The following is a 25,573-nucleotide window of genomic DNA, read 5'->3' as shown; positions in this document are numbered from 1 at the left end:
ACAGCTGACTTCCGGACTTTTATCTCCATCCTTCATTCATCGGACTCCTGTTTGTTCTCCTTAGTTGTTGTTTCTGTTAATAAATCTGTTTAATCCCTTCCACATGTGCATTTGAGTTCTATCCACACACATCCTAGAAAGACTGTGGTCAGTGACAGGAGAAGCAGCGCGAGTGATGCGTCAGATTCAGAGGGACACATATCGGATGCGGAGACAGTGATAATGGATCTGATGCTGGACGGCCGTAATGGATGATTGACAGGAGGCTCAGCCAGGTTCGGCCAATTATTTTATTCGGACCGAATAAAATGATTGGTCAGACTTTTATCAGAAATATATGAGAATTAAACATTTTTGAGTTTCAGTACCTGGTGGATTTCTTTTACATTTTAGTTTAACACACTCTTATTAGGAGCATTTTAAGATGACAAAAGAAAAGTGTAAAAATGCCACATCATACGGTATAGCTTTAAAATATGTTAAAATGTGAGAAAACCTCAGATTATCAGCATTAAAAATGTTTTTATTTTATAGTTTTCACACAGTTGATCATTTTCTGATATTGTTTTGCTAAATATTTATTTATTTTCTTCTAAAGTTAAACTCGTGGTTTCCAGCTGAGTGGACGTTTACAAAACTCGTAACAAAACATTTCAAAAGCAGTGTTTTTTTTTATGCATAAAAAGGACACAAATCTGGACTAAGGTTCTTTTATTTCATGCATGAAGGGGTTAAATCTAGTCCATAAAAGATCCCGTTTCCAGTGGATGGTTGGTCATTTGTGTTGAGTGAGCGGTCCACACAGGCTGGGCTCAGTCCAGTCTATTTTTGGGGAAGGGGCGGGCGTTAGGGCTCAGCCTGATATTTTAGGAATGGGTGGAGCGTGGACGGTTGTCGGTTGTGTTTTCCACTGCGGTTGCCGTCACATGCCGGTCTGCTTCTGGGCTTCGGACCCATACACCCAGTCCACAGCTTGGCTCTTGTATCGTGGGTTCTGCTTGTGAGTTGACTGAAGTGGCCCCGAGGCATGATGGGGGGGGGGGGGGGGGGGGTGATACTCTGGCATACCGTTCAGGTCAAATGGGATTAGAGAACACACACACACACAGCGATGTCGTAGAATGTTAGGAGCGCCCCCTAACATGTGAAGTGAAGGCAGCATCACCACCAACAGCTTCCACAACTCTGAACCAGACCAGTAGAACCAGTGTGTGCAGCAACTGGACTGAAGTGGACCAGACCAGGAAAATAAGAACATAATAACATTGAAATAATGACAAATACAAACTTTTCTGTGTATGTCTGAGTGAGTGAAAAAAGTAAAATTACATGATGAAAACGTTTCAACTCCATGTGGAACTCTGACAGTAGATGTTCCTTAAACATCAGCCCTTCTTCTGTTCTAACCCTAACCCTAACCCTTCCATGGGGTTCCTGGATGTTCACACTCTCACATGTTTCAGTGTGAACCCCTGAGGTCAAAGGTCAGAAGCTCAAATGTGAACCCCTGAGGTAAAAGGTCAGAAGCTCAAATGTGACTGTTCTCCTGTTCTTGTCTTGCAGGTCTATCTCATCAATGTCACTTATTCGGACAACACCTCCCACATCATCTACAGAAGATACAGCAAATTCTTCGACCTACAGGTAAAATACTCTCACACTTCATACCCTGAATACTATGTGCAGTACATGTGATGGTATTGGTCGTTTTAGTCTAGACTGATGAATGGAACATGGGGGGTTCCTCAAGGATCAGGTTTTGGTCCTTAGTTGTTTATTATTGAACATTTGCATCATATCCAATTTTGTTCTTGTGGGGAATTACAGCAACTCCATCCATCCATCCATCCATTCATCCACCCACCCACCCACCAGTCCATCCATCCATCCATCCACGTTAATTCTATTGCTGCTGATTTCTGTCAGTCATGTGACCCCTGTGAACTTCATTGTTTTTCTATAGATTGCTGTGTAATCCTTTGGACTGTTGACTCTGTCGGTGTTGTCCACACCTCATTGCCTTGGTGAATCCATGTGTGTGTTAGTCATTGGTCGGGGAATGGGGGGGCATGGTCTGTATCTGTTTGAGCATCGTCCTCTTTCCTTCTCCCTTCCTTTACTCTGCCTGGTACTCTTTCTTACTCACTTCCTTTACTCTGCCTCGTCCTCAAAACGTCAGGGAGTTGACAGACCTTTAGTACAAGCAACAAATCCACATGGAAGTCAGTGCAATGTTGCTTTATAGCAGGTTGCTGGTGCTGGGTCGTCTGATTGGCTGGTTTCATATACAGGGCTGTACACTCTTTAGTTGCCTCTCTGCTGTTTTCAGGATGTAATTTTACTTTTTTACACCAAAAAAACAAAGAGAATTTGGGGTTGTCATTATTTATAGGTTATTCTGATAATATTTTACTGTTTCTGACCCACTAGAAATCTAATTGGACTGTATGTGTCTGTATGTGGAACCTGAAATAAAATGACTTTGACATCACTGATTGTTAATATATTCAGTGTAATTTTTGCATTTCACATTTTGGACCCTTTGGCGTGGGCCGGATTTGGCAGCCGGGCCGCATGTTTGACACCTGTGATCTAGAGTGAACTACTGCGTCCTGTTGGTTCATGGATGTCTTATCTCAGAATAACCCCAGTCAGCAGCAGGAAGATTGATTTGGTTAGCTTTGTCAGATGGTGCAGAGCAAAGGTCACATGACCAGGAGGCAGCTTTATTGAGTTGTCAAAGAAACAGCCTGTCACTGTGGGACAGTCTGGAAGACAGCGGTTAAAGGAGTGGACAAATCTGTGGACGTATGTGTGGACGTGTGTGTCCTTCCTAAAGCTCTGGGCCTGGGCAGTATGACAGAAAACAATAACAGTATTTATATCAGCTGGTAAATGTGTCACCTTTATTCCACTAAAGTTTAACTGCTCGGTTGTCCTGTTGTTCATTTTTACTCATTTTGCAGATTATTTTGTTCATTTTGTTGATTATTTTGGTCATATTTTACTCATTTTGTTGATTATTTTGTTCATTTTGTTGATTATTTTTGGTCATATTTTACTCATTTTGCTGATTATTTTGTTCATTTTTGTTCATTTTGTTGATTATTTTAGTAATATTTTACTCATTTTCTTTATTATTTTGTTCATTTTGTAGATTATTTTGGTCATTTTTGTTCATTTTGTTGATTATTTTGTTCATTTTGTTGATTATTTTGTTCTTTTTTACTCATTTACTCTTTGAACACCCTGGATTCCCGTCCCAGTCATCTCAGATCTGTCCATCCATCCATCAAAACCGTGTCAAGCTTTTAGAAACAAAGAAACACCTGAATTCAACGTGTCCACAGACTTTTGTCCATCTAGTGTTTCTTCAGTGGAATTTCTTGGACATCTTCATCCTGTGGGCCTCATTGGACCTGTTGTGAGGCCGGTTTTGAGCCACATTGGACCTGTTGTCAGGCTGGTTTTGGGCCTCATTGGACCTGTTGTCAGGCTGGTTTTGGGCCTCATTGGACCTGTTGTCAGGGAGGTTTTGGGCCGTGGACCGTATGTTTGACCCCTCTGCTTTATCGTTCGTTTATGGCTGATGGTGTCCTTGAGGCTGATGTATTTAAAGCTTCAGCTTCTGAAAGGACTCACTGTGACTCATTGGTTTTACAGAAGCCTTGGAATGAAAACATGTTTTTTTTCCAGATGAACCTTTGAAAGACTCTTTCTCCAGTAAATTCATCTGAGCTGAGTTGAGCTGAGCTGAGCTGAGCTGACACCCAAACCATCCCTGATGTCTAACCCTAACCCTAACCCTATTGGACCCAAATGGACGAAAACACACTAAGAACTGACAACATGTCTGCAGAGTTACTGACAGTAAGACAGCGGCCCAGTCCTAATTCACCCCTTGCCCCACCCCCTTGGCCCTCCCCCTTGGCCCTGAAAGAGCTGCAGCATCTGAAACCGACCACAATGAACATTTGACACATAAACGGAACCACAGAGAATTAGAACCACAGATGAACAGAACCACAGATAACAGAACCACAGTGCTTCAGTTACAGACTCAGTTTGTCTTTTATGTTTAGGGTTCTCTCTGTCAACTCATCATATAGTTTTGTCTTAATTTTTATCAATTACAGTAAATTTCAGGCGAATTCCAGGCGACCCCAAGATTGAAAAACACTGTTTTAGGCAAATGGAGCTTATATTTAGTGATGTAAAGGACACAGTAGCTGTGGTCAAAGTGCTTCAAAGGAAGGTCACTGAATCTGGAACCTGGAACCTCTAAGTGTTCCTGTGGATGCAAACATAGGTCTGGAGCACAGATGCATTATGGGTAGGATCCAAAGCCCACTGGCCACAGCCTCTTTGTCCTCCAGGTGTTTCTGTGGATGTTGTGGAAGTCCAGTGAATGAGGAGGCACTTGTTTCAGCTTCAGGATAAAAGCCTGGTTTATGTCGTTTCTGAGTGAGTGTGTGCGGGGGGTGGGGGCAGTGTAAAAGTCAGCAGTGGAGGAAGGACACCTACATGACAAACACTAGAGCTGTTCTTCTGAGTTACAATCGGCCGTTTGATTGGACGGCCTCGGCCTCGGCCTTGGGGGGTTGGAAAAGTATGTTGTTTTTCCCACAGCCAGTGACCTAAATTTAGGCTGAATGAGTCCAGTTCAGACTAAATTTAGTCTAAATGAGTCCAGTTCAGCTGTCAGTGGGACATTTGTGTGACCTCCAAAAAGAGGACAGTTACTGAGTTAGGGTACAGACGGACACCAGAACAGAGGAATGAGAGGAAATGGAGGCCTAATAAAACAGAGCACACACTCCCAAACTACAGAACCAAAGGAGGTTCAAGCACACACTGTCTATAAGGAGTAGGGATGGAACCAGATGAACATTTCATATTATTGTGACAGAAATTATCACAGTTATTATTATTGTGGTATTGTTGAAACTGTGTTGAAAATGTTCAAAAAGTACTGATACACACACTGAAATAAATTGACCAAGTTGTATTTTGAGAAAAAAAGAAAAAAAACAACAAAAAAAACTAAATAAAATAATCGGCACAATGTACCTTCTGTTGCAGAAACATTCAAATATTAACCCTTAGTGGTCTGAGCCTATTTTGTCCGTTTTTCATTCCTTTTGATTTTGGCTTTATATACTATATAAACAAATGTTTACTATACTCATGTTTGGGGTCTGTTTTGTCAGCACAACTTCATTTATATCATCTGTCTATTATTTTTTTCACTTTAACCTACTATAAAAACACAAAAAGACAGAAAACACAAAAAAATATCTAAAATCTGATTTGAAAATGTAGAGCTGCAACTGATTAATCAATTAGGTGCTTGAAGCGAATGCAAAATGCACGATTCAATTAATCGACTCGAATTGATTGAAGGGAAATATTCAGTTGCAGTTTTCCTGAATTAAAGCTTCTTTGTGTGTCACAATAAGTGTCCGTGTGAAACACAACAGTGGAACCAATGTTTAACAGCAGAGAAATGAAGGAAACAAAGCTTTGATTCAGGAGAATTGTGGTTGAATGATTTTTTTGGATCACTTTAAGTCGATTAATCGGTTGCAGCTCTAGAAAAATGTATATAATTTATTGCATAAATAACACACAGAAGCTTAACGAACTTTTTCAAAGACTTTAAAAGTGAATATTGGTTCCAAATATTAGGTATATAAAATTAAAATTGTAATAAATTAAAACTATACTCAAATATTTGACATTAAAGCAGATCTTTACATAGGTGTTTTCTCCCCTAAAAGTGCGGTAATCAAACACGGTTATCATGATAATTAGAATTTTAATGGTAATACTAACCATCTGCAATTTTACCGCAGTTTATTGTTATACCAGTAATCGTTACATCCCTAATAAGGAGCTGTTCAACCTGTATTAAACAGGATGACTATACATTAAAATATACGTAAAAATCAAAAATACATTAGGTTCCATTCAAAAGGACACAGGACAGGCTCAGATATGTGCATAGTATTTTCCTCAGTGAACAGATCTACTTCAGATTTCTTATAACTACAGTGAAAATTTTGCAATATGAGTACAAAATGATGCAAAATTCAAAATTTCAGAATCTAAATACTTTATTAAACCCAGGGGAAATTATTGTGTGTTACAGGTGGTCCATTCACGAATAATAACGTGTAGGAGGAAAGAAATGATCAATACAACAATAGATAGAGATGGAACAATAGAACGATGGATGGATGGAAACAAGACGCAGACCTCCGCCAAGACAGATCCCCCCCCCCCATCACCACCAACATTTAATGATTTCTTCCTTGTGCCAGTATCAACATTTCCTGCAAATTTCATGAAAATTCGTCCATAACTTTTTGAGTTATCTTGCTAACAAACAAACAAACACACGCACGCAAACACACAAAGCAAAGTGATCACAATACCTCCTGGCGAAGGTAACCAGTGAAGTCCACCCACCACAGAACGTGTGCTGCACAGAATCCATCCAATGAGAGAAACAGTCAGTTAATGAAACCTGTGAGCACCACTGAAGGCGTTTGAAGAACTGAGCAGAAATGTTCAGACTTCTACACAGAAAATATTAAGAACAATTAACAAACAACTGGGTCAATCATTCATCTGTTTACCCATGAGCAAACTAAACATGTCCAGTGCTGCAGCGTTTCCCCGAGAAACCAAAGAAAAACAACAGACCATGTTTTATTCATGTTCCGGACTTAACCCTTTTTAGATGATTGTGTCTTTTTTCACTGTTTTTATCTGTATTTTTGCAGTTTGTGTAGTTCATTAATAGTTGTAGTTTAGCTTTAAATATTATATAAATGTATATATATATTTTTATATATATGTAAATATATAGGAAAAGAGAGTGTTTCAGAGACACAGGATCAAAATGACTAGAAAGAACTAAAAATAAGAACAATATGGACACAGAAAGTTGAAAGTTTATTTCTATCATCTCATAGTTTCATTCTAAACATTTACACTGGTTTTTCAAAACAAACATGATAAACATTCAAGTCTGTTTTTTTTTTTCATTTTGTTTTCCTATAACACACTGTTCTGAATCCGAATGACGGACACTATCATCCGCCTGAAAGGAATATGACACAGCATGACGACAATTCACTCTGCGCCACCAGATTAAAAAAAAAAAAAAAAACAGAAGGAAAACTCTCGGACAGTTTAACTCAAATACAGAAGATGTTCAATTGAACCGTTGACACAATCAGTTACTTAAACCTCACTGGATCACTCATTTAAAAAAAAAAAAAAAAGTGTGTATATGTATGTATGTATATATATATATATATATATATGTATATATATATATATATATATATATATATATATATATATATATATATATATATATATATATATATATATATATATTTTATATATATATATATATATATATATATATATATATATATGTAAGGAATATAACGATTACCAGTGTAACAATAAACCGCGGTAAAATTGCAGACAGTTAGTATTACCGTTTAAATTCTAATTATCATAATAACCATGTTTGATTACTGCACTTTGAAAGAGAGAGATACCCGGTCCAAGCCAAGGTTATAATTGTTAACGAAAACTAATGAAATGACGAAAACTACAATTGTAAAAACATTTTTGTTAACTGAAATAAATAAAAAGCTGTAATTAAAAGATAATAACTAACTGAAACTGTATTGTGTGTTTACACAACTAACTAAAATGGATAAAAAATATGGATAAAATTCCCTTTGTTTTCGTCTTTGTCAATGTCTGATTGATATGAAATCAATTTATTTCGCTCTAGCGATTTTTTTTCTGTTGTCACCATACGACACTTGACGGTCCGTCACTTGTGTTCACTTGTGGTTTCCAGTCGCCTTCTGGTCCCCACTCTACCTGGAAACATGGAGACTAAAGTTGGGAGAAAGCAGCAGAGTCCTGTCTGCGATTTATTTGAATGCGACGGAGAAGAAGAGAAAAGATACGACAAAACTACAATTAATACTAAAACTAAACTAAAACTAAGCATTTAGAAAAACATGAAAACGAATAAAAACTAGCAAACCTGCTCTAAAAACGAATTAAAACGAACTGAATTAGAGAAAAAAAAGTCAAAACTAAATAAAACTAAACTAGAATGAAAAATCCAAAACTATTAGAACCTTGGTCCAAGCACACAGAGAGAGAGACTATCTATCTATGATGGTTAGTACTACTGTTTAAATTCTAATTATCATGATAACCGTGTTTGATTACCACACTTTCAACACAAACTTGATATGGACAACAATGTCCATACGGTTCCATCTTTAATGCACATTTGTATGTTTGATGGTTACATGGTAACATTTGACTGTTTCTGCCAAGAGAGAGTATATTATGCCTATTATTTTATGTATTTATTTATATTTTCCAAAAATACAACCTGGTTATATTATTTCAGTGTGTGTATCAGTACTTTTTGAACATTTTGAGCACAGTTTCAATAATACCATGATAATAATGATAACTGTGATAATTTTGGGCACAGTAACCACGGTATGAAATTTTCATATCGTTACACTATATATATATATATATATATATATATATATATATATATATATATATATATATATATGTGTGTGTGTATATATATATGTATATATATGTGTGTGTGTATGTATGTATATATATATATATATATATATATATATATATATATATATATATATATATATATATATATATATATGGGGGGGGGGGGGGGCACCAGGGTCCCAGTGGAAGCCGGTGTGAGATTGTAAATGGACCCCCATACAATATGGACCCTGGGGTCCAGATTCCGCAGCGGAATATGGACCCCCCCTATGGAAAATGGACCCCCCTCCAAATTTAGGAAATGGTTAATTACCTCCGCCAAGGAGGTTATGTTTTTGCCAGGGTTTGTTTGTTTGTCTCTCTGTTTGTTTGTTTGTTTGTTTGTTTGTTTGTTTGTCTGTCCGTTAGTGTGCAACATAACTCAAAAAGTTATGGACAGATTTGGATGAAATTTTCAGGGTTTGTTGGAAATGGGATAAGGAAGAAATGATTAAATTTTGGTGGTGATCGGGGGTGGGGGGGCCCACGGGGGGGGGCCACTGATCAGCCTTGGCGGAGGTCTGCGCTCTCCGAGTGCTTCTAGTTCTTTTTATTATTTTTGGAATATATATATATATATATATATATATATATAATGGAAACAAAACAACATTTAAAAAAAAACATATTTATTGAGGTATATAACAAGTATTATACAAAGTTAAAAATGTAACAATATCACAGATATCACACTGAATGGCAAATTACAGTTATGACAGGCTCAAAATGTTCAAACATGTTCTTCACAAACATGGCTTTTGGTGAAGCCTCACAAGATGAAGGAAGGCCAGAAGGTGGCGCATAGGACTGCCACCTGTGTTCCTCCCCAAATGGTGAGTAGGTCCAGATGGGTGTGGCGAGTAGGCTGGCCACAGCAAGTATTTCTACTTTTGTGGCATACTCTCCAGTCTGGGGCATGTTGCTGACATCTGCGTTCATATAAATGGGTCTGTCATTCAGTGTGTTATATTTTATATTTCATATTTTATATTTATTTGTTATATTAATAAAATCTTACACAGGGAAGGGGTGAAAGATAAGCTTATTGTCAAACGAGTTGTTTCCAGGGTTTTTCCCTAGCTAAAGCTCGGGAAAAAACCATGGAAACAACGAGTTTGACAATAAGCTATCTTTTACCCCTTCCCTGTGTAAGATTTTATTTCTCACATGACCAGTATAGTTAAAAATAACCATTATTTCATACAGTACTGCATTTAATAATTTCTACATATTAGGGGCCTAAATGCTTATTTCTAAGAAAATTATCAGAGGTGGGGGTGGGGGGTGCCCTACCACCACCACAAACAAAAAAGAAAGCTGGGCCCTGTAGTGAAGCCTTGCAGCATGAGCGTACCTCCCCGTACAGCCTGGCCTCCCATTGTGACGTCACTGTGGTGGCGACGGTCGTTTGATACATGTTCTTGTACTCTCTCTTCCGTCAGACAGATCACACAATAACAGAACACAATAAAGAAATTTTGTTTTACAAAATGTTTTGTTTCTATTTTATGTGTTTATAATTCAAAACTTAAAAAAAATAATTCATTCCCTAAATTTGGAGGGGGGTCCATTTTCCATAGGGGGGGTCCATATTCCAGGGGGTCCATATTCCATACTACACCGATCTACAGCTGGCCCTTCAGGACTGGGACCAGAGACTGATGAATGACGGACTGTGGACAGACACCAGTCCCAGCATTCCTACATCTGTTGTCCTATTCCCTCTGCAGATGGGGCGGGGGGGGGGGGCACATGGGGCCACACATCCTGCAGTGTTGACATGTCCAGAACAAATGGACACTGCTGCTCCATTCCTCACATTCATCCACTTCATGTAAGTTAGCAGATGGAGGGAGGTCCCAGGTCTGGGGCTCAGACTGGTCCTGATCCGATCCAGGGTCCAGGTTTATATTTAGAGACACAACTGTCAATGACTGTGGTTGGAAAGGGAACCCCCCCAGCCCCCCCAGAGCCCATTACAGACATCTGTGTCTGTGAAACTGAACACTGCCAGGACCTGATACGAGCCCAGACCAGTTCTGGAGGGTCAGGGGGGTCAATACGAGCCCAGACCAGTTCTGGAGGGTTAGTTAACGCTGGTCTAGTCTAGGTCAGGGGGGTCAATACGAGCCCAGACCAGTTCTGGAGGGTTAGTTAACGCTGGTCTAGTCTAGGTCAGGGGGGTCAATACGAGCCCAGACCAGTTCTGGAGGGTTAGTTAACGCTGGTCTAGTCTAGGTCAGGGGGGTCAATACGAGCTCAGACCAGTTCTGGAGGGTTAGTTAACGCTGGTCTAGTCTAGGTCAGGGGGGTCAATACGAGCTCAGACCAGTTCTGGAGGGTTAGTTAACGCTGGTCTGGACCAGGGGGGTCAAACCTATGGACCAGTATGAGTCCAGCCCCTCCCATGAAATGAAAAAAACACATTGAAGATCATTTGAGTTCAGGTTCCACATTCAGACCAATAAAGTGGATCAGAACCAGTGAAATAAGAATAAAGTTAACTATAAAAAATGACAAATACAAAGTGTTTTAGAGCGAAAAAAAGAAAAATCACTTTATGAAAATACTTATATTTACAAACTATCCTTTGAATAACGTGAACAACCAAATGTGTTATTCTGATAATATTATGACTTCATTCTTGTAAAATCATGGCTTTTTGTATTCGACTTTATTCTCATAAAATTACAGGTTTTATCTTGATATTTTCCAACTTTATTCTCATAGTGACACAGGTTTTTATTTTCTTATGTGAACCTAATACACCATCATAATAGAATATTAAAAAAAAAAAAAAAAAAAAAAAGGTGTTATGCATCAAGAAATATGGTTATTTTCCATCACAAACAAAGAGCTGGAGGAGGTGTCTGGGCAGAGGGAAGTCTGGGCGTCCCTGCTTAGACTGTTGCCCCCGCGACCCGGCCCTGGATAAGCAGCAGATCATGGATGGATGGACAAAGTATTTAAAGGGTTAATGTTTTTTTTTTTCGTTTGTTTGTGACTCAAGTTGTTGAAATCCAAAAAACCAGTAAAAAGTTAAAAACCAGCTGTCTACTCCGACATCAGTGCGTCAGTGCATATTATGGGCTGTCTGTGCTTAGAAGGACCTTTATGGGACACATGAATTATGAACTTTAGGTTTATGGACACGGCTGACCCCTCCCACTAAAAACACTAACCCCTCCCACTAAAATCACCTGATCATTTCCTGTGACCTCCCTCACTACCACCGTACTGTTACCATGGAAATGGCAACGTAGGTCACATGGCAGCCCTGTCGTACCAGTCATGAGTTGTTCCATAACTTTAAGTGTGTGTGTGTATGTATTTCCTTTGTGTGTAGTTCCGCTCCAGCTGATCCTGGGGTAAACCCCTGTATAGTCACATGACCATCTGATCTGGACTGCAGGCATCGGTCCAACACACACACACACACACACACACACACACACACACACACACACACACACTAAGCATTTGGCATCTCCTTGTTGATGCCAGTGTTTGTGGACTCCTTTTATGGCTGTTCTATTTTCAGCCCATGTTGATGATCTGAGCCTGTTGTGGTCCATTAGAGCCTCACCTGAACCCTGGACCTGTTGTGGGTCTATTAAAGCCTCACCTGAACCCTGGACCTGTTGTGGGTCCATTAGAACCTCACCTGAAACCTGGACCTGTTGTGGGTCCATTAAAGCCTCACCTGAACCCTGGACCTGTTGTAGGTCCATTAAAGCCTCACCTGAACCCTGGACCTGTTGTGGGTCCATTAGAGCCTCACCTGAACCCTGGACCTGTTGTGGGTCCATTAGAGCCTCACCTGAACCCTGGACCTGTTGTGGGTCCATTAAAGCCTCACCTGAACCCTGGACCTGTTGTGGGTCCATTAGAGCCTCACCTGAACCCTGGACCTGTTGTGGGTCCATTAAAGCCTCACCTGAACCCTGGACCTGTTGTGGGTCCATTAGAGCCTCACCTGAACCCTGGACCTGTTGTGGGTCCATTAGAGCCTCACCTGAACCCTGGACCTGTTGTGGGTCCAGCCCAGTCCACGTCCAGTAGATCACACAAGTATTCTGAACGTGAAGAAAGGTCCAGATCAGGGGTGTCAAACCTGCGTTCCGGGGCCCAAATGCATCCCCCCCAAAGGTTCCAATCTGGCCCCTGGGATAAATTTACAAAGTGTAAAAGTTCCACAGTCCAGGCTGTGGAACTCATTTTAGTGTCGGTTCCACATACAGACCAATATGATCTACAGTCCAATAATAACAGCAGAAGAACCGACAAAAAAGAATGACTGCAGATTTTCTACTGGGTTTGATGTGAAAAAAATATGACATTATGTCTATAAATAATGACAACTTCAAATGTTTGTCTTTGTTTTAGTGCAAAAAATAACATTAAATTCTGAAAATATTTACATTTCCAAACTATCCTGTAACAATAAAATGTGAAAAACCTGAACAAATATGAACAACCTGATATGTCTAAAGAAAATTCAGCCCAGTTTGAACTCTTTTCTGCCTGTTCCTCAGTGTTTAGTGTCTTTGTAGATCTGATCCATAATGCAAATGGAGAAATGATGAACTGAGGCAGAATATTGTTAAAATTGCACTGATTTTTCTGAAGAAATTTCATTTTTTTCAGGTTATTCACATCTTTTTTGTTTGGATAGTTTATAAAAGTAAGTATTTTCATAATTTAATGGGGTTTTTTTGCATTAAAACACAGACATAAATGTGCGATTCATCATTATTTCTAGGTTATTCTGTTATTATTTTACTGGTTCGGCCCACTGCAGATCAAATCAGACTGAATGTGGAACCTGATAGAACAGGAGTTTGAGAACCCTGTTCTAGAGTGTCAGATGTAATTACACAAATGAAGATAATGTTCATAATTCTGTTTTTATTAGCCTGTAATGACCTAAAACATAACTATCTTTTTGTTTTCACCTTAGAATGAGTTCTTATCTGCACAGTTTACAACTATTCCCACCAGTGTATTAAGCAGAAATGGAGGAACAGGATGTGTTAAAATAAAAAAAATTAAAGAAAAAAAAGAAAGCAAAAACAGGGTTTGTAATATTCCAGCAGGTGTAACATAGTGCAGTGAACTAGTGAATGCCTGTTAAAATGAGGAAGTCAGTGTAGGTTTGGAGTTGATCACATCCAAGTCTGTCCAACTACACATGCCCCCCCTTTAAAAGTATCATCTCATTGATAATAATAATAATAATAATAATAATAATAATAATAATAATAATGATAAAATAATAATGATATAATAATAATAATAATAATAATAATAATAATAATAATAATAATAATAATAATAATAATAATAAAGGGCCTGACACAAAAACTTGGTCGACAGTTGAATGTAAATCCTTTTGTGGAGGCAGATATCCCTGGGGTCAGATTGAGGTTAATAGGAGGGTTAATATATCTGTAAAACTGATGAAAAACTGAGATTTATGACATAATGGGACAAGTTTGAGATCAAACTGAGACTGATATTGAAGAAAAACTGGAGTCAAACTAGTCAGTTCCTGTAAGTCAGTTCCACTTAAACTGGGACTCAAACTGATGAAGAGCTGATGTAAACCTTATCAGATTATTGTCTCAAACTTAAACTGAATCTGATCTGGAAGAAAAGCTCAGTTGTATTTGGAAGAATGGATGAGTTTTTTCCATGAAGCTGACACAGGATCCAAACGCTGGAGGAACCGTTATCGTCAGCGCTGTTTCAGTCTCACTGCGACTACACAGAAAACCACCTCAGACTGTTCTGTTTTTTTGTACGTTTACACCAGTGGTCCAGAGCTGCGCAGCGTCATCCAATCACATCCCTTCACAACTCTAATTCACACACTGTCTCTGAGCCGGTTACCATGGAGACAGTCAAGTGGAATCTGGGAAGTGAGTGGAGCAACCACTTGGCATCACTCTATTTATTTATTTATTTATTTATTCCTTCTCTTTTACCTCCACCTGCTTCGATGAGCCCATTTACATGGCCATGAAAATCCCATAACTGGCAGTAATCCAATTACTGCTGTAATCAGATGTGATGCGTTTACAGTCATTTCATGAATGCGATAACTAAAAACCCTAGTTTGTAGAGCTGTGTATTGGCAAGAATCTGGTGATACGATACAAATCACAATACTAGGATCACGATACGATATATCACGATATATCATGATACTGCAATAATTTGAAGCACTTTATTGCGCTATGCACTTTAGTTTTTAGTCTTTTAAATTTTTATATATACATATACATTTAAAATGTTTACAGTATTTTAGGCTACTTTTTATATTTTCGCAAGGTGTGTTTTTATTTATTTTTTTATAAACTGACACTGTGGTGAGCCAAGCACCGATATTTTGTTTAATAAGGTACTGATGGTGCATTTATTGAATGATAATAAAGGAAGTCTTAAGTTAAAAAGGCAATTTTTTTTTGTTTGTTTTTAAATGATTATTTCCTTGAAGAATTGAATTATAGCAGAAATCTGCACAAATACTAAACACATTTTATTTGATCCCAACAGGATCTAATGTTATATCACAAAATGTTCCTGTGTTCAAACTGAAATTCTGTTTTACAGACGTTACAGTTTCAGATCCTGTTCAAATGTTCATATTCTATTAGTTCAGAACTAGAGCTGAAACAATTAATCGACTCAAAGTGATCCAAAAAAACGTCATTCAACCACAATTCTCCTGAATCAGAACTTTGTTTCCTTCATTTCTCTGCTGTTAAACATTGGTTCCACTGTTGTGTTTCATACGGACGCTTATTGTGACGCACAAAGAAGCTTCAATTCAGGAAAACTGCAACTGAATATTTCCCTTCAATCAATTCGAGTCGATTAATCGAATCGTTAATTTTTGCATTCGCTTCAAGCACCTAATCGATTAATTGGTTTCAGCTCTAGAACTAACATTATGATATTATTTTTGTCCCACCAAAGGAACTTCCATCTGCCTCTCAAACAGGAAAAAGTGCTTTCAGAATGATTCAAATAACCATTATTTAATAAAACAGTGTTAAATAATAAGAAATAACATATAAACAACAAGAAAAGCACTCGGAGAGCGCAGACCTCTGCCAAGACAGATCTGCCCCCCCACCCCCGGTCACCACCAAGATTTAATCATTTCTTCCTTCTGCTAGTATCAACATTTCCTGAAAATTTCCTGAAAATCCGTCCATAACTTTTAGAGTTATCTTGCTAACAAATAAACAAACAAACACACACACAAAGCAAAGTCATCACACTACTTCCTGGCAGAGGTAAAAAAGAAAAACAAAAAAACTAAAATGAACCTCCACAATATCTGTATTTGAATAAATACCTAAAAATATCCATACAGTATTTTTTTATATCGATACAGTATTTTGAAATGAAATATCACAATATATTGCAGAACTGATATTTTCTAACAGCCCTACTGGTTTACATGTTTCAGTCCATTATTAGATTTCTTTCTTAGTTTGTACGCGCTTTATGACGTCACATGTAAACTTCCTGTCATTTTCTAAACATCCGGTCTGGTCTTGTTACCATGGCAATGCCTACAGTGTCAGCATTAGCTGTCCTAATGTGGGAGGAGCTAATAAGATGACAGAATAGGTCACATGTTGCTGCTATCCTTCATTTCTTTTTGTTGGTTCTTTACCTTTTTCCTTAGACTCATGGTGTCGCTGCGGAACTTCTGTTTATATCGATTTGGATTTTTTTACACATGTGCAGATGTAACAACAACTAAATAAATCAGATGAACCTGTTTACATGTGTGAAGACCAAGGTTCGAATAGTTTTGGATTTTTCATTCTAGTTTAGTTTTATTTAGTTTTGACTTTTTTTTCTCTAATTCAGTTCATTTTAATTTGTTTTTAGAGCAGGTTTAATATTTTTTATTAGTTTTCATGTTTTTCTAAATGCTTAGTTTTAGTTTAGTTTTAGTTTTATTTAGTTTTGTTGTATCTTTTCTCTTCTTCTCTGTCGTATTCAAATAAATCCCAGACAGGACTCTGCTGCTTTCTCCCAGCTTTAGTCTCCATGTTTCCAGGTAGAGTGGGGACCAGAAGACGACTGGAAACCACAAGTGACGGACCGTCAAGTGTCGTATGGTGACAGCAGAGAAATTTGCTAGAGTGAAATAAATCGATTTCGTATCAATCCAACATTGACAAAGACCAAAACGAAGGGAATTTTATCCATAATTCTTATCCGTTTTAGTTAGTTTTGTAAACACACAATACAGTTTCAGTAAGTTATGTTTTTTTTTCTTTTAATTATAGTTTTTATTTATTTCAGTTAACAGAAATGTTTTTTCAATTCTAGTTTTGGTCATTTCGTTAGTTTTCGCTAACGATAATAAACTTGGTGAAGACATCAGAGTACTGTGGAGAAATCTAGGTGTTTTAATCTTATTTATTATATAATCAGATTACTGCTGTTATCGGATAATGCCGATCAGATTATCCTGTTTACATGATCAGTAATAATCGGAGAACTCCATCGGACATCGGATACTGATGGGAGTATTAGTGTGGATGTAAAGGGACGGTGCATTTGTGGAGTCATGAGTTCAAATGAACTCCTGTTGATGCGTGTTCTCCTGCAGAACATCCATGTCCACGTTCCATCAGCTGATCCCTGTTGTCCCAACTGTTCTCATCATGTTCTCCATCTGTGATCCCAAAATTCCCTGTAGGATGTGAGAGGAATGTGTGTGCAGCTACTGTGAAGTGTTGAAGTGTATACTTTAGGGCCCTGGTGTCAAAGATGTGGTCCACAGGCCAAAACCGGACCAAAGAGTCCAGTCCATCCCATGAAGTCCAAGAATGTGAAAGTAAATCTGTGTCATCAGATTTTGAATTAGAAAAGACATTGACTTTGTAGCACTGAGTTTTCTTTTACACTAAAATTAAGTATCAGAATTTTTTTTTTTGCACTGAAATTAAGTATCTGAATTTTTTTTTTTTACATTGAAATTAAGTATCAGAATTTTTTTTTTTTTTTGCACTGAAATTAAGTATCTGAACTTTTTTTGCACTGAAATTAAGTATCTGAATTTTTTTTTTCACTGAAATTAAGGATCTAATTTTTTTTTGCACTGAAATTACGTATCTGGATTTTTTTTTTTTTTAAGTATCTGAATTGTTTGTCTCTGAATTGAACTATGTTCATAAATTTAGAATTTAAAAAATTCAGGTGCAAAAAATTCAAATACTTAATTTCAGTGCAAAAAAAATCAGTGCTAGAAATTCAATGGCTTTTATAATTCAAAATCTGATGACACAGATTTACTTCCATAGAAGAATTTACACTCAAGATATTAACACTTGTGTCTTTTCCACTGACTCTCAAATTACATGAGTATAACTTGTGTATAAAAATTTTTCAAAAAAGTATTTCAATGAAAAGTTTTTGTTCTTGCAAGAGTTGATTTTTCAAGTGTGGCAAAATTGGTATATTGCACTAAACTGCAATTGAAAGACCTTTTGTGTGTGTGTGTGTGTTTTTGTTTTGTTTTGTTTTGGTTTTTTTGTTTGTGCTATGGTAACCCAACTGTTTCCTTCTTTTCTCTCCTTTTGCACCTGTAGATGCAGATACTTGACAAGTTCCCGATTGAGGGAGGGCAGAAAGACCCCAAGAAGAGGATCATCCCATTTCTCCCAGGTAATAGCCTATACCCACTGTAGCTCCTCCCACTGACACAGGCTCCTCCCACATGAACCCTCTAGTTTCCGCCTACAGAGGGCCTTTAGAAAACACCACGAGAACGTAATCTGCTCAGCGATGTAGTAATGTCCTTTTTTTTTAATTTCATGAGCTTGAGCCATAAAAAATACTCAATAATTGTAACATGTTTGTAATGTTAAAGCACAAAAAACCCACAAAAAACGTTTTCTTTTTTCCAGTATTCTACATAAAAATTGCATTTGTTTTTTTTTCATCCTGGCATGTGTCAGTGATTAACACCGACACTGGTTAATACACATTATTATTTTTTGTACATTTTTTGTATTTCATTAACTTTAGCCACAAACAAAAATACCAAATACTCAATAACTGTCATATTTTTAACCCTTTAAATGCCATGTTTGTAATGGGAACAAACCAGATATTTGATGCAAAAAAAACCCACCAAAAACTTTGTTTTTGTTTTTTTTCTCAATATACTACATAAAAATTGGATTACTTAAAAAATGTGGTTATAATGGAAGTCAGTGGGGCAATTTTGTACTACATAAAGATTGGATCATTTATTTATTTATTTTTCTTTCCTGTCATATGTCAATGATTTAACACCAACATTGGTTCATATTATTATTATTTTTTGTAATTTCTTTGTGTATTTCATCAACTTGAGCCATAAATAAAAATACCAAATACTCAATAATTGTCATATTTTAACCCTTTAAATGACATGTTTGTAATGGAAACAAACCATATATTTGATGCACAAAAAAACACCAAAAAGTTTTTTTTTTTTTTTTTTCAATATACTACACAAAAATTGGATTACTTAGAAAAATGTGGTTGTAATGGAAGTCAATGGGGCATTTTTGTACTACATAAAAACAGGATTATTTATTTATTTTTTTATTCATTCATTTATTTATTTATTTATTTATTTATTTATTTCCTCCTGTCATCTGTCAGTGATTCACTCCAACACTGGTTCATATTATTATTCTTTTTGGTTCTATGTCAAATCATAAATGTTAAATGTGTCAGTGTGTATTTTGTACTCACTTGTTAGAAGGGTGTTAGTGTAGGAATTTAACACTGTTTATTATGGGATGGATTAAGTGGATGGATCAGAATTTAAACAATCAGACAGAAATGAACAACTGTTGAATTACAATAATCTGAGTTTTAATAACAGGAAGTGGAAAGTGTGTTTAATATACTCACCTGGACACCAGAGGGTTAATAATCTATGGACTCTCAGTGTCAGCGCGTCGATACGAGCTCGTTACTGATACGTGTGTGGGTGTGTGTGTGTGTTACTGCTGACTCTGTACTATCGGTCAGTTTCAAATCTCCTCTGTGACGTTTCTTTTATTTTTAGACTTGTTTTGATCACTTGTGTTTCTGCCTTAACTCCATGTGTTCGTTATCATTTGTCGTCATGGTAACTGTACGTGTGTGTGTGTGTGTGTGTGTGTGTACTGTACTGACACATGTTGAAGCTTCTCTGTAAGTGTCAGCGTGACGTTCAGGTTCATGATGGAGGGTTTGGGATGATCGATGGAATCCATGATGGGAGAAGGAGAAAGAGAGAGAGGGAGGGAGGGAGGGAGAGAGACAGACAGATAGATAGATAGATTGCACATGTGCAAATGTTAATGATTTAGTCCATATCTTTGCTTATTTATTTACGTTATACATAATTTTGTACATTTTTTATCAATTTTATTTGTTTTTTTGTTCAGTTTGTTGCTTATTTTATTATTTTCTCTGGCTCTCTTGGGTCTTTAAGGGTTAAATGTAGACTTTTGTTTTGTTTGTGTCAGATATTTGCTCCTCTTTTCACTCCTCCTCCTCCTCTTTCTTCCTCATGTTAATGCTGTCATTTATTTCTTTTTCCTTTTCCATCCCTCCAGGTAAAATCCTGTTCCGGAGGAGTCATGTGCGAGATGTGGCCATGAAGCGGCTGCGGTTCATCGACGACTACTGCAGGGTAAAAAAAACAGAACGCGAACAAACAAAAAAACAGAACCCAAACAAACAAAAAAAAAAACAGAACCCAAACAAAAAAACAGAACACAAAAAAACCAGAATACAAACAAAAAACAGAACACAAACCAAAAAAAAAACTGAACCCAAACAAAAAAACATAATTCAAACAAAAAACAGAACGCAAACAAAAAACGGGACGCAAACAAAAAACAGAACACAGCTTCTGCCTTTAATCCAACTTCAGTTTTCCTGTCTGACTCTGGGGGATGTCCACAGCCTGTGAAAGGTCAAAGGTCACAGTGTGGACCGCCCCTTTCACATGCTCCAAACACAGACCAACAGACTCAGGCGAGAAACTGTAGAACAGGGGATGGGGGGGCAGGGGAGTCAAACATAAGCCAAAACCCGCCCAAAGAGTCCAATCCGACCCATGAAACACAAAAAATTATACTGAATCGTGTTAGTTCAGGTTCTACATTTAGACTAATCTGATCTAAAGTGGATCAGAACCAGTCCAATAAGAACAAGAAAATGATAAGAACAAGAAATGATAATGATGATGATGATGATAACAATAATAATAATGATATTGATAATAATGATATTTTATTCTGGACTCTGATTGGTTGATGTGTTTTGTTTTGTTTTGTTTTGTCGTCTCTGCAGGCGTTGGTACGACTTCCTCCTCAGATTTCACAGAGTGAGGAGGTTCTGCGCTTTTTTGAGACTAAAGCTGAAGACGTCAACCCCCCAGTAGAGTAAGTGTCATATGGATTTACACACATTAACATGTATGACACATGTTCCACACATGTAGTCCAGTCCACAGGCTGATGGTTCACCAGAGTCCAACAGAACATCCAACATGGTGTTCGCTTTGTGTTTTCCCTCTTCTGCTCATTCATCTTGTTTCTCCTCCTGCTTCCTCTCTTATATAGAAGTCTATAATTATATCGTCTATTCCATCAGTGTGTGTACGAGGGCTGCAGTCATCAGCAGGTTGTTAGTGATGTCATCGTGTTTATCCAGGCTAAAGGTGTGAGTGTAGTCAGTTAAAGTAGGTCAGAGTGAGACGTCTGACTGTGAGCAGATCTGTGATGCACTGACAACCATGAACAGAAGGGGGCAGTAGAAGATGAACCAGAACCATACACAACCATGGGACCAGGTCAGAACCATGTCAGAACCAGGTCAGAACCCTGTCAGAACCAGGTCAGAACCATGGCAGAACTATGTCAGAACCAGGTCAGAACCAGGTCAGAGCCATGTCAGAACCTTGTCAGACCTGGATCTGAACCTGGTACCTGGTTTTCCTCAACAGCTGTCGTGTGTGATTGGCCCCGCCCACTGCTTTTCTGTCCAATCCCAGTGCAGTTCATCACGGGGGTTTGTGTTTACACAGTTTGATTCACTAGGAAAAAAATGGACTGAGAATGTGATTGAACTGAAGGACAAAAATACAGTCCACATTTGGACGTTCCTCCTCCACTGAGCAGAAGATGTGCTTTGAGTGGTTAGGGTTAAGGACAACCCCCCCCCCGCCCCATTTGGGTCAATACCACTCAGACCAGAGCACATGAGCAGCAGCACTGACAGGGTTAAACACTGAGAGTGGGTCATAAAAGGGAGGAGTGGTCAGTGTGTGTGTGTGTGTGTGTGTGTGTGTGTGTGTGTGTGTGTGTGTGTGTGTGTGTGTGTGTGTGACACATGTACACACCCTTTACCTCCTGTTCAAACCACAGAAAACGGTTTGGATTTTTATTTTTTACACTAAACTGTTGTCGCTGGCGTGTGTGTGTGTGTGTGTGTGTGTATTTGTCAGGTTATTTCAGTACTACACACCTCCTGTCTGCCTCTGGGTTGTTGTTTTTTTCCGTCTTCCATGGATGCACTCGTTCACCCAGTGACTGTATGTGACTCACCCCCCCCCACCACCACCACCCTTGTTACTCACTGGGTGGGGGGGTGAACTGTACATGAGTGTGATGAATAGGTGATGGATGATGAACTGCATCCACTTCATCACCTCTGCAGAAGGATGGGGAAGGTGGGAGGGGCTAGAGGACAGGGGGCAGGGTTTCACTTCAGTTTTTCATCACTTTTACTCCTCTTTTTAGTATTATTTAGATGAACGGAGTGATTTTGGATGAGTATTTTAGGTTTGGATTTTGTCTCAGTTTCATGTAAAACTAATCAATTTTTCCAAAAACAACTCAATATCACTTTCAGTTTGAGTTTTATTCAATAATCTGACAAAGTTTTCATCAGTTTTTCATCAGTTTTAGTCTTGCTTTAAGTGTTTTGTTTAGTTTTTTTTTGGATGAATTGATGAGTTTTCGTTCAGTTTTTCTTCAATATCAGTCTTAGTTTTATCTAAAACTTGTTAAATTATTGAATAAATCTCAGTTTTTCATTACTTTTACTCCTCTGTTGAGTGTTATTTAGATGAATTGAGTGATTCTGGATGAGTTTTGCTTTGTGTTTTGTCTCAGTTTCATGTAAAACTAATCCATTCTTCCGAATATAACTCAGTTTTTCTTCGATATCTGTCTTTGAGTTGGAGTTTTCTTCGATAATCAGACTAGGGAAGGTCAATGGCGGGTTCAGAGGCGTCCATATCTGTGTCAACCCACAGAACACTTAACCTGATCAATACAGGAGGCAGCTGATGTCACGGATCGGCGTTTATGGTATACGATGCTCTTTTCACTGTGACGTCTTTTCTGTTCTGCTTCCGTCTGTCTGTAAAACGATCTGAGAGCGTCCGAGCGTGCGTCGGCTGCTTCTACGACATCAGATTGGATTTAGTGACTGTGATGTGATTAGAAAAAGGGTCCACGTGGCTGGAGGCGGAGGCAGCGCTCCAATCAATGCCATCAATCAAATATGAGGAAGGAAAACAGAGCAGCTTCATGTTGTGACTGATGCACAGAGCCCCCTGTCTGCAGAAGGCGGTACTGCAGCTGATGGCACACTGGTGCAACAGGGGTTTGGGTTTGGACTTTAAAGATGGGACTAGTTTGGTCTTTAACATGTGTGAATTATGAACATCCCTGGACTAAAGGCTGGATTTAGGTCCGAGTTCAATAATCTACAGCAGGGGTGTCAAACATGCATGCAAAGGTTCCAGTCTGTCCCGTGGGATGAATTTACAAAGTGTAAAAATTCCACAGTCAAGGCTGTGGAACTCATTTTAGTGTCAGTTCCACATACAGACCAATATGATCTACAGTCAAATAATAACAGCAGAAGAACTGACAAAAAAGAATGACTGCAGATTTTCTACTGGGTTTGATGTGGAAAAAATAATATTACATTATGTCTATAAATAATGACATCTTTAAATTTTTGTCTTTGTTTTAGTTCAAAAAATAGTATGAAATTCTGAAAATATTGACATTTCCAAAATATCCTGTAACAATAAAATGTGAATAACCTGAACAAATATGAACAACCTGAAATGTCTAAAGAAAATTCTGTGTATTTGCTGTTATTTGTTATTAAATGTTTGGTGCATTTGTAGATCCACTGGGATCTGTACGTTGGGTTAAAAATAAGCTGTGATGTAATATTGTAGAAATTCTTCTTATTTTAGTTCCAAATTTCAACCATATTCTGCCTGTTACCACATGTTTGTGCAACATTTTGTATAATACACATGTATAAATGATAAGTTTAGGCAGAATATTATTATAATTGCACTGATTTTTCTTACAAAATTTCCTTTTTTTCAGGTCATTCACATATTTTTGTGGAAGTCTGTATATGGAAATATTTTCATAATATAATGTTTTTTTATTGAACTGAAACAAAGGGGAAAAGTTGTCATTATTTATAGTTTATTATATTATTATTTGACTGGTTCTGGCCCACTTTAGATCATGTTGGTCTGAATGTGGAACCTGAACTGACATGAATTTGACGTCTGCACTGCAAAAAAAAAAAAAAGTGTATTTGTCTCATTTCTGTTCCAAATATCTGATCACACTTAAAATCAGACAGAATCACCTACAGAGGAACTGTACAGTGAGATAGAAGAACTGATTTAAAGACAATAGATCTGGAAAATCTGATTTACACTAATCTGAACAAGATCATTTTCATTTGTTCCATTGGCAGATTTTTTTGCTTGAATTAAGCAAAAAAAAAAAAAAAAAATCTTGAATTAAGCCAAATAAATCTGCCAATGGAACCAGTGTAAATGATGTTCAGATTAGTGTAAATCAGATTTTCCAGATCTATTGTCTATAAATCAGTTCTTCTATCTCACTGTAAAGTTCCTCTGTAGGTGATTCTGTCTGATTTTAAGTGTGATCAGATATTTGGACTAGAAATGAGACAAATACACTTGGTCAGATATAGATTTTTACAGTGTGTGCTCTAATGCCTTAAAGAAATGACAGAACTCTGTGTTGTCCTCATCTTCCGTCTTTGTCCACATGGGGGCGTTCTACACAATCCAAACACACACCAGTGGGTTGGAGGGGGGGGGGGGTTTGTGGACCCTCATCCTGTCCACTCCAGACCCTCCCAGGGCTTCAGACCAATATGATCTAAAGTGGATCAGAACCAGTCAAATAAGAACAGAACTAACTATAAATCATGACAAATACAAACTTTTTTATGTTTTAATCCAGGGTTCTCAAACTCCTGTTCTTTCAGGTTCCACATTCAGTCTGATTTGATCTGCAGTGGGCCGGACCAGTAAAATAATAACAGAATAACCTGTAAGTAATGACAACTGCACATTTATGTCTGTGTTTTAATGCAAAAAAACCCCATTAAATTATGAAAATACTTACTTTTATAAACTATCCAAACAAAAAAGATGTGAATAACCTGAAAAAACTGAAATTTCTTCAGAATAAATCGGTGCAATTTGAACAATATTCTGCCTCCACTTCTCATTTGTCCATGTGCATTCTGGATCAGATCTACAAAGACACTAAACACTGAGGAACAGGCAGAAAAGAGTTCAAACTGGGCTGAATTTTCTTTAGACATTTCAGGTTGTTCATTTTTGTTCCGGTTATTCACATTTTATTGTTACAGGATAGTTTGGTAATGGAAATATTTTCAGAATTTAATGTTATTTTTTGCACTAAAATTTGAAGTTGTCATTATTTATAGGCATAATGTTAGGTGTTTTTTGGGGTGATTTTTGGGTGTTTTTTGGTCATTTTTGGGTGATTTTTAGGTGGTTTTTGGGTGAATATGGGCGATTTTT

At 37.7% G+C, this 25,573-nt stretch overlaps 1 protein-coding gene across 2 annotated transcripts in view; it reads left to right on the top strand.

Annotated features, from left to right (window-relative positions):
• Positions 1-25,573, top strand: part of sh3pxd2aa (SH3 and PX domains 2Aa) — an 84,940-nt gene that overhangs the window by 15,712 nt on the left and 43,655 nt on the right. For both annotated transcript variants that reach the window (XM_030149137.1, XM_030149148.1), the window contains exons 2-5: positions 1,564-1,644; positions 18,261-18,336; positions 20,271-20,347; positions 21,013-21,104. In XM_030149137.1, the coding sequence (XP_030004997.1) occupies positions 1,564-1,644; positions 18,261-18,336; positions 20,271-20,347; positions 21,013-21,104 (326 nt within the window). The remainder of the gene's footprint in view (positions 1-1,563; positions 1,645-18,260; positions 18,337-20,270; positions 20,348-21,012; positions 21,105-25,573) is intronic.

Source organism: Sphaeramia orbicularis, chromosome 1 (genome assembly GCF_902148855.1).
Source record: "Sphaeramia orbicularis chromosome 1, fSphaOr1.1, whole genome shotgun sequence".
Taxonomy (NCBI): domain Eukaryota; kingdom Metazoa; phylum Chordata; class Actinopteri; order Kurtiformes; family Apogonidae; genus Sphaeramia; species Sphaeramia orbicularis.
This window is presented reverse-complemented; position numbering and strand designations above follow the sequence as displayed.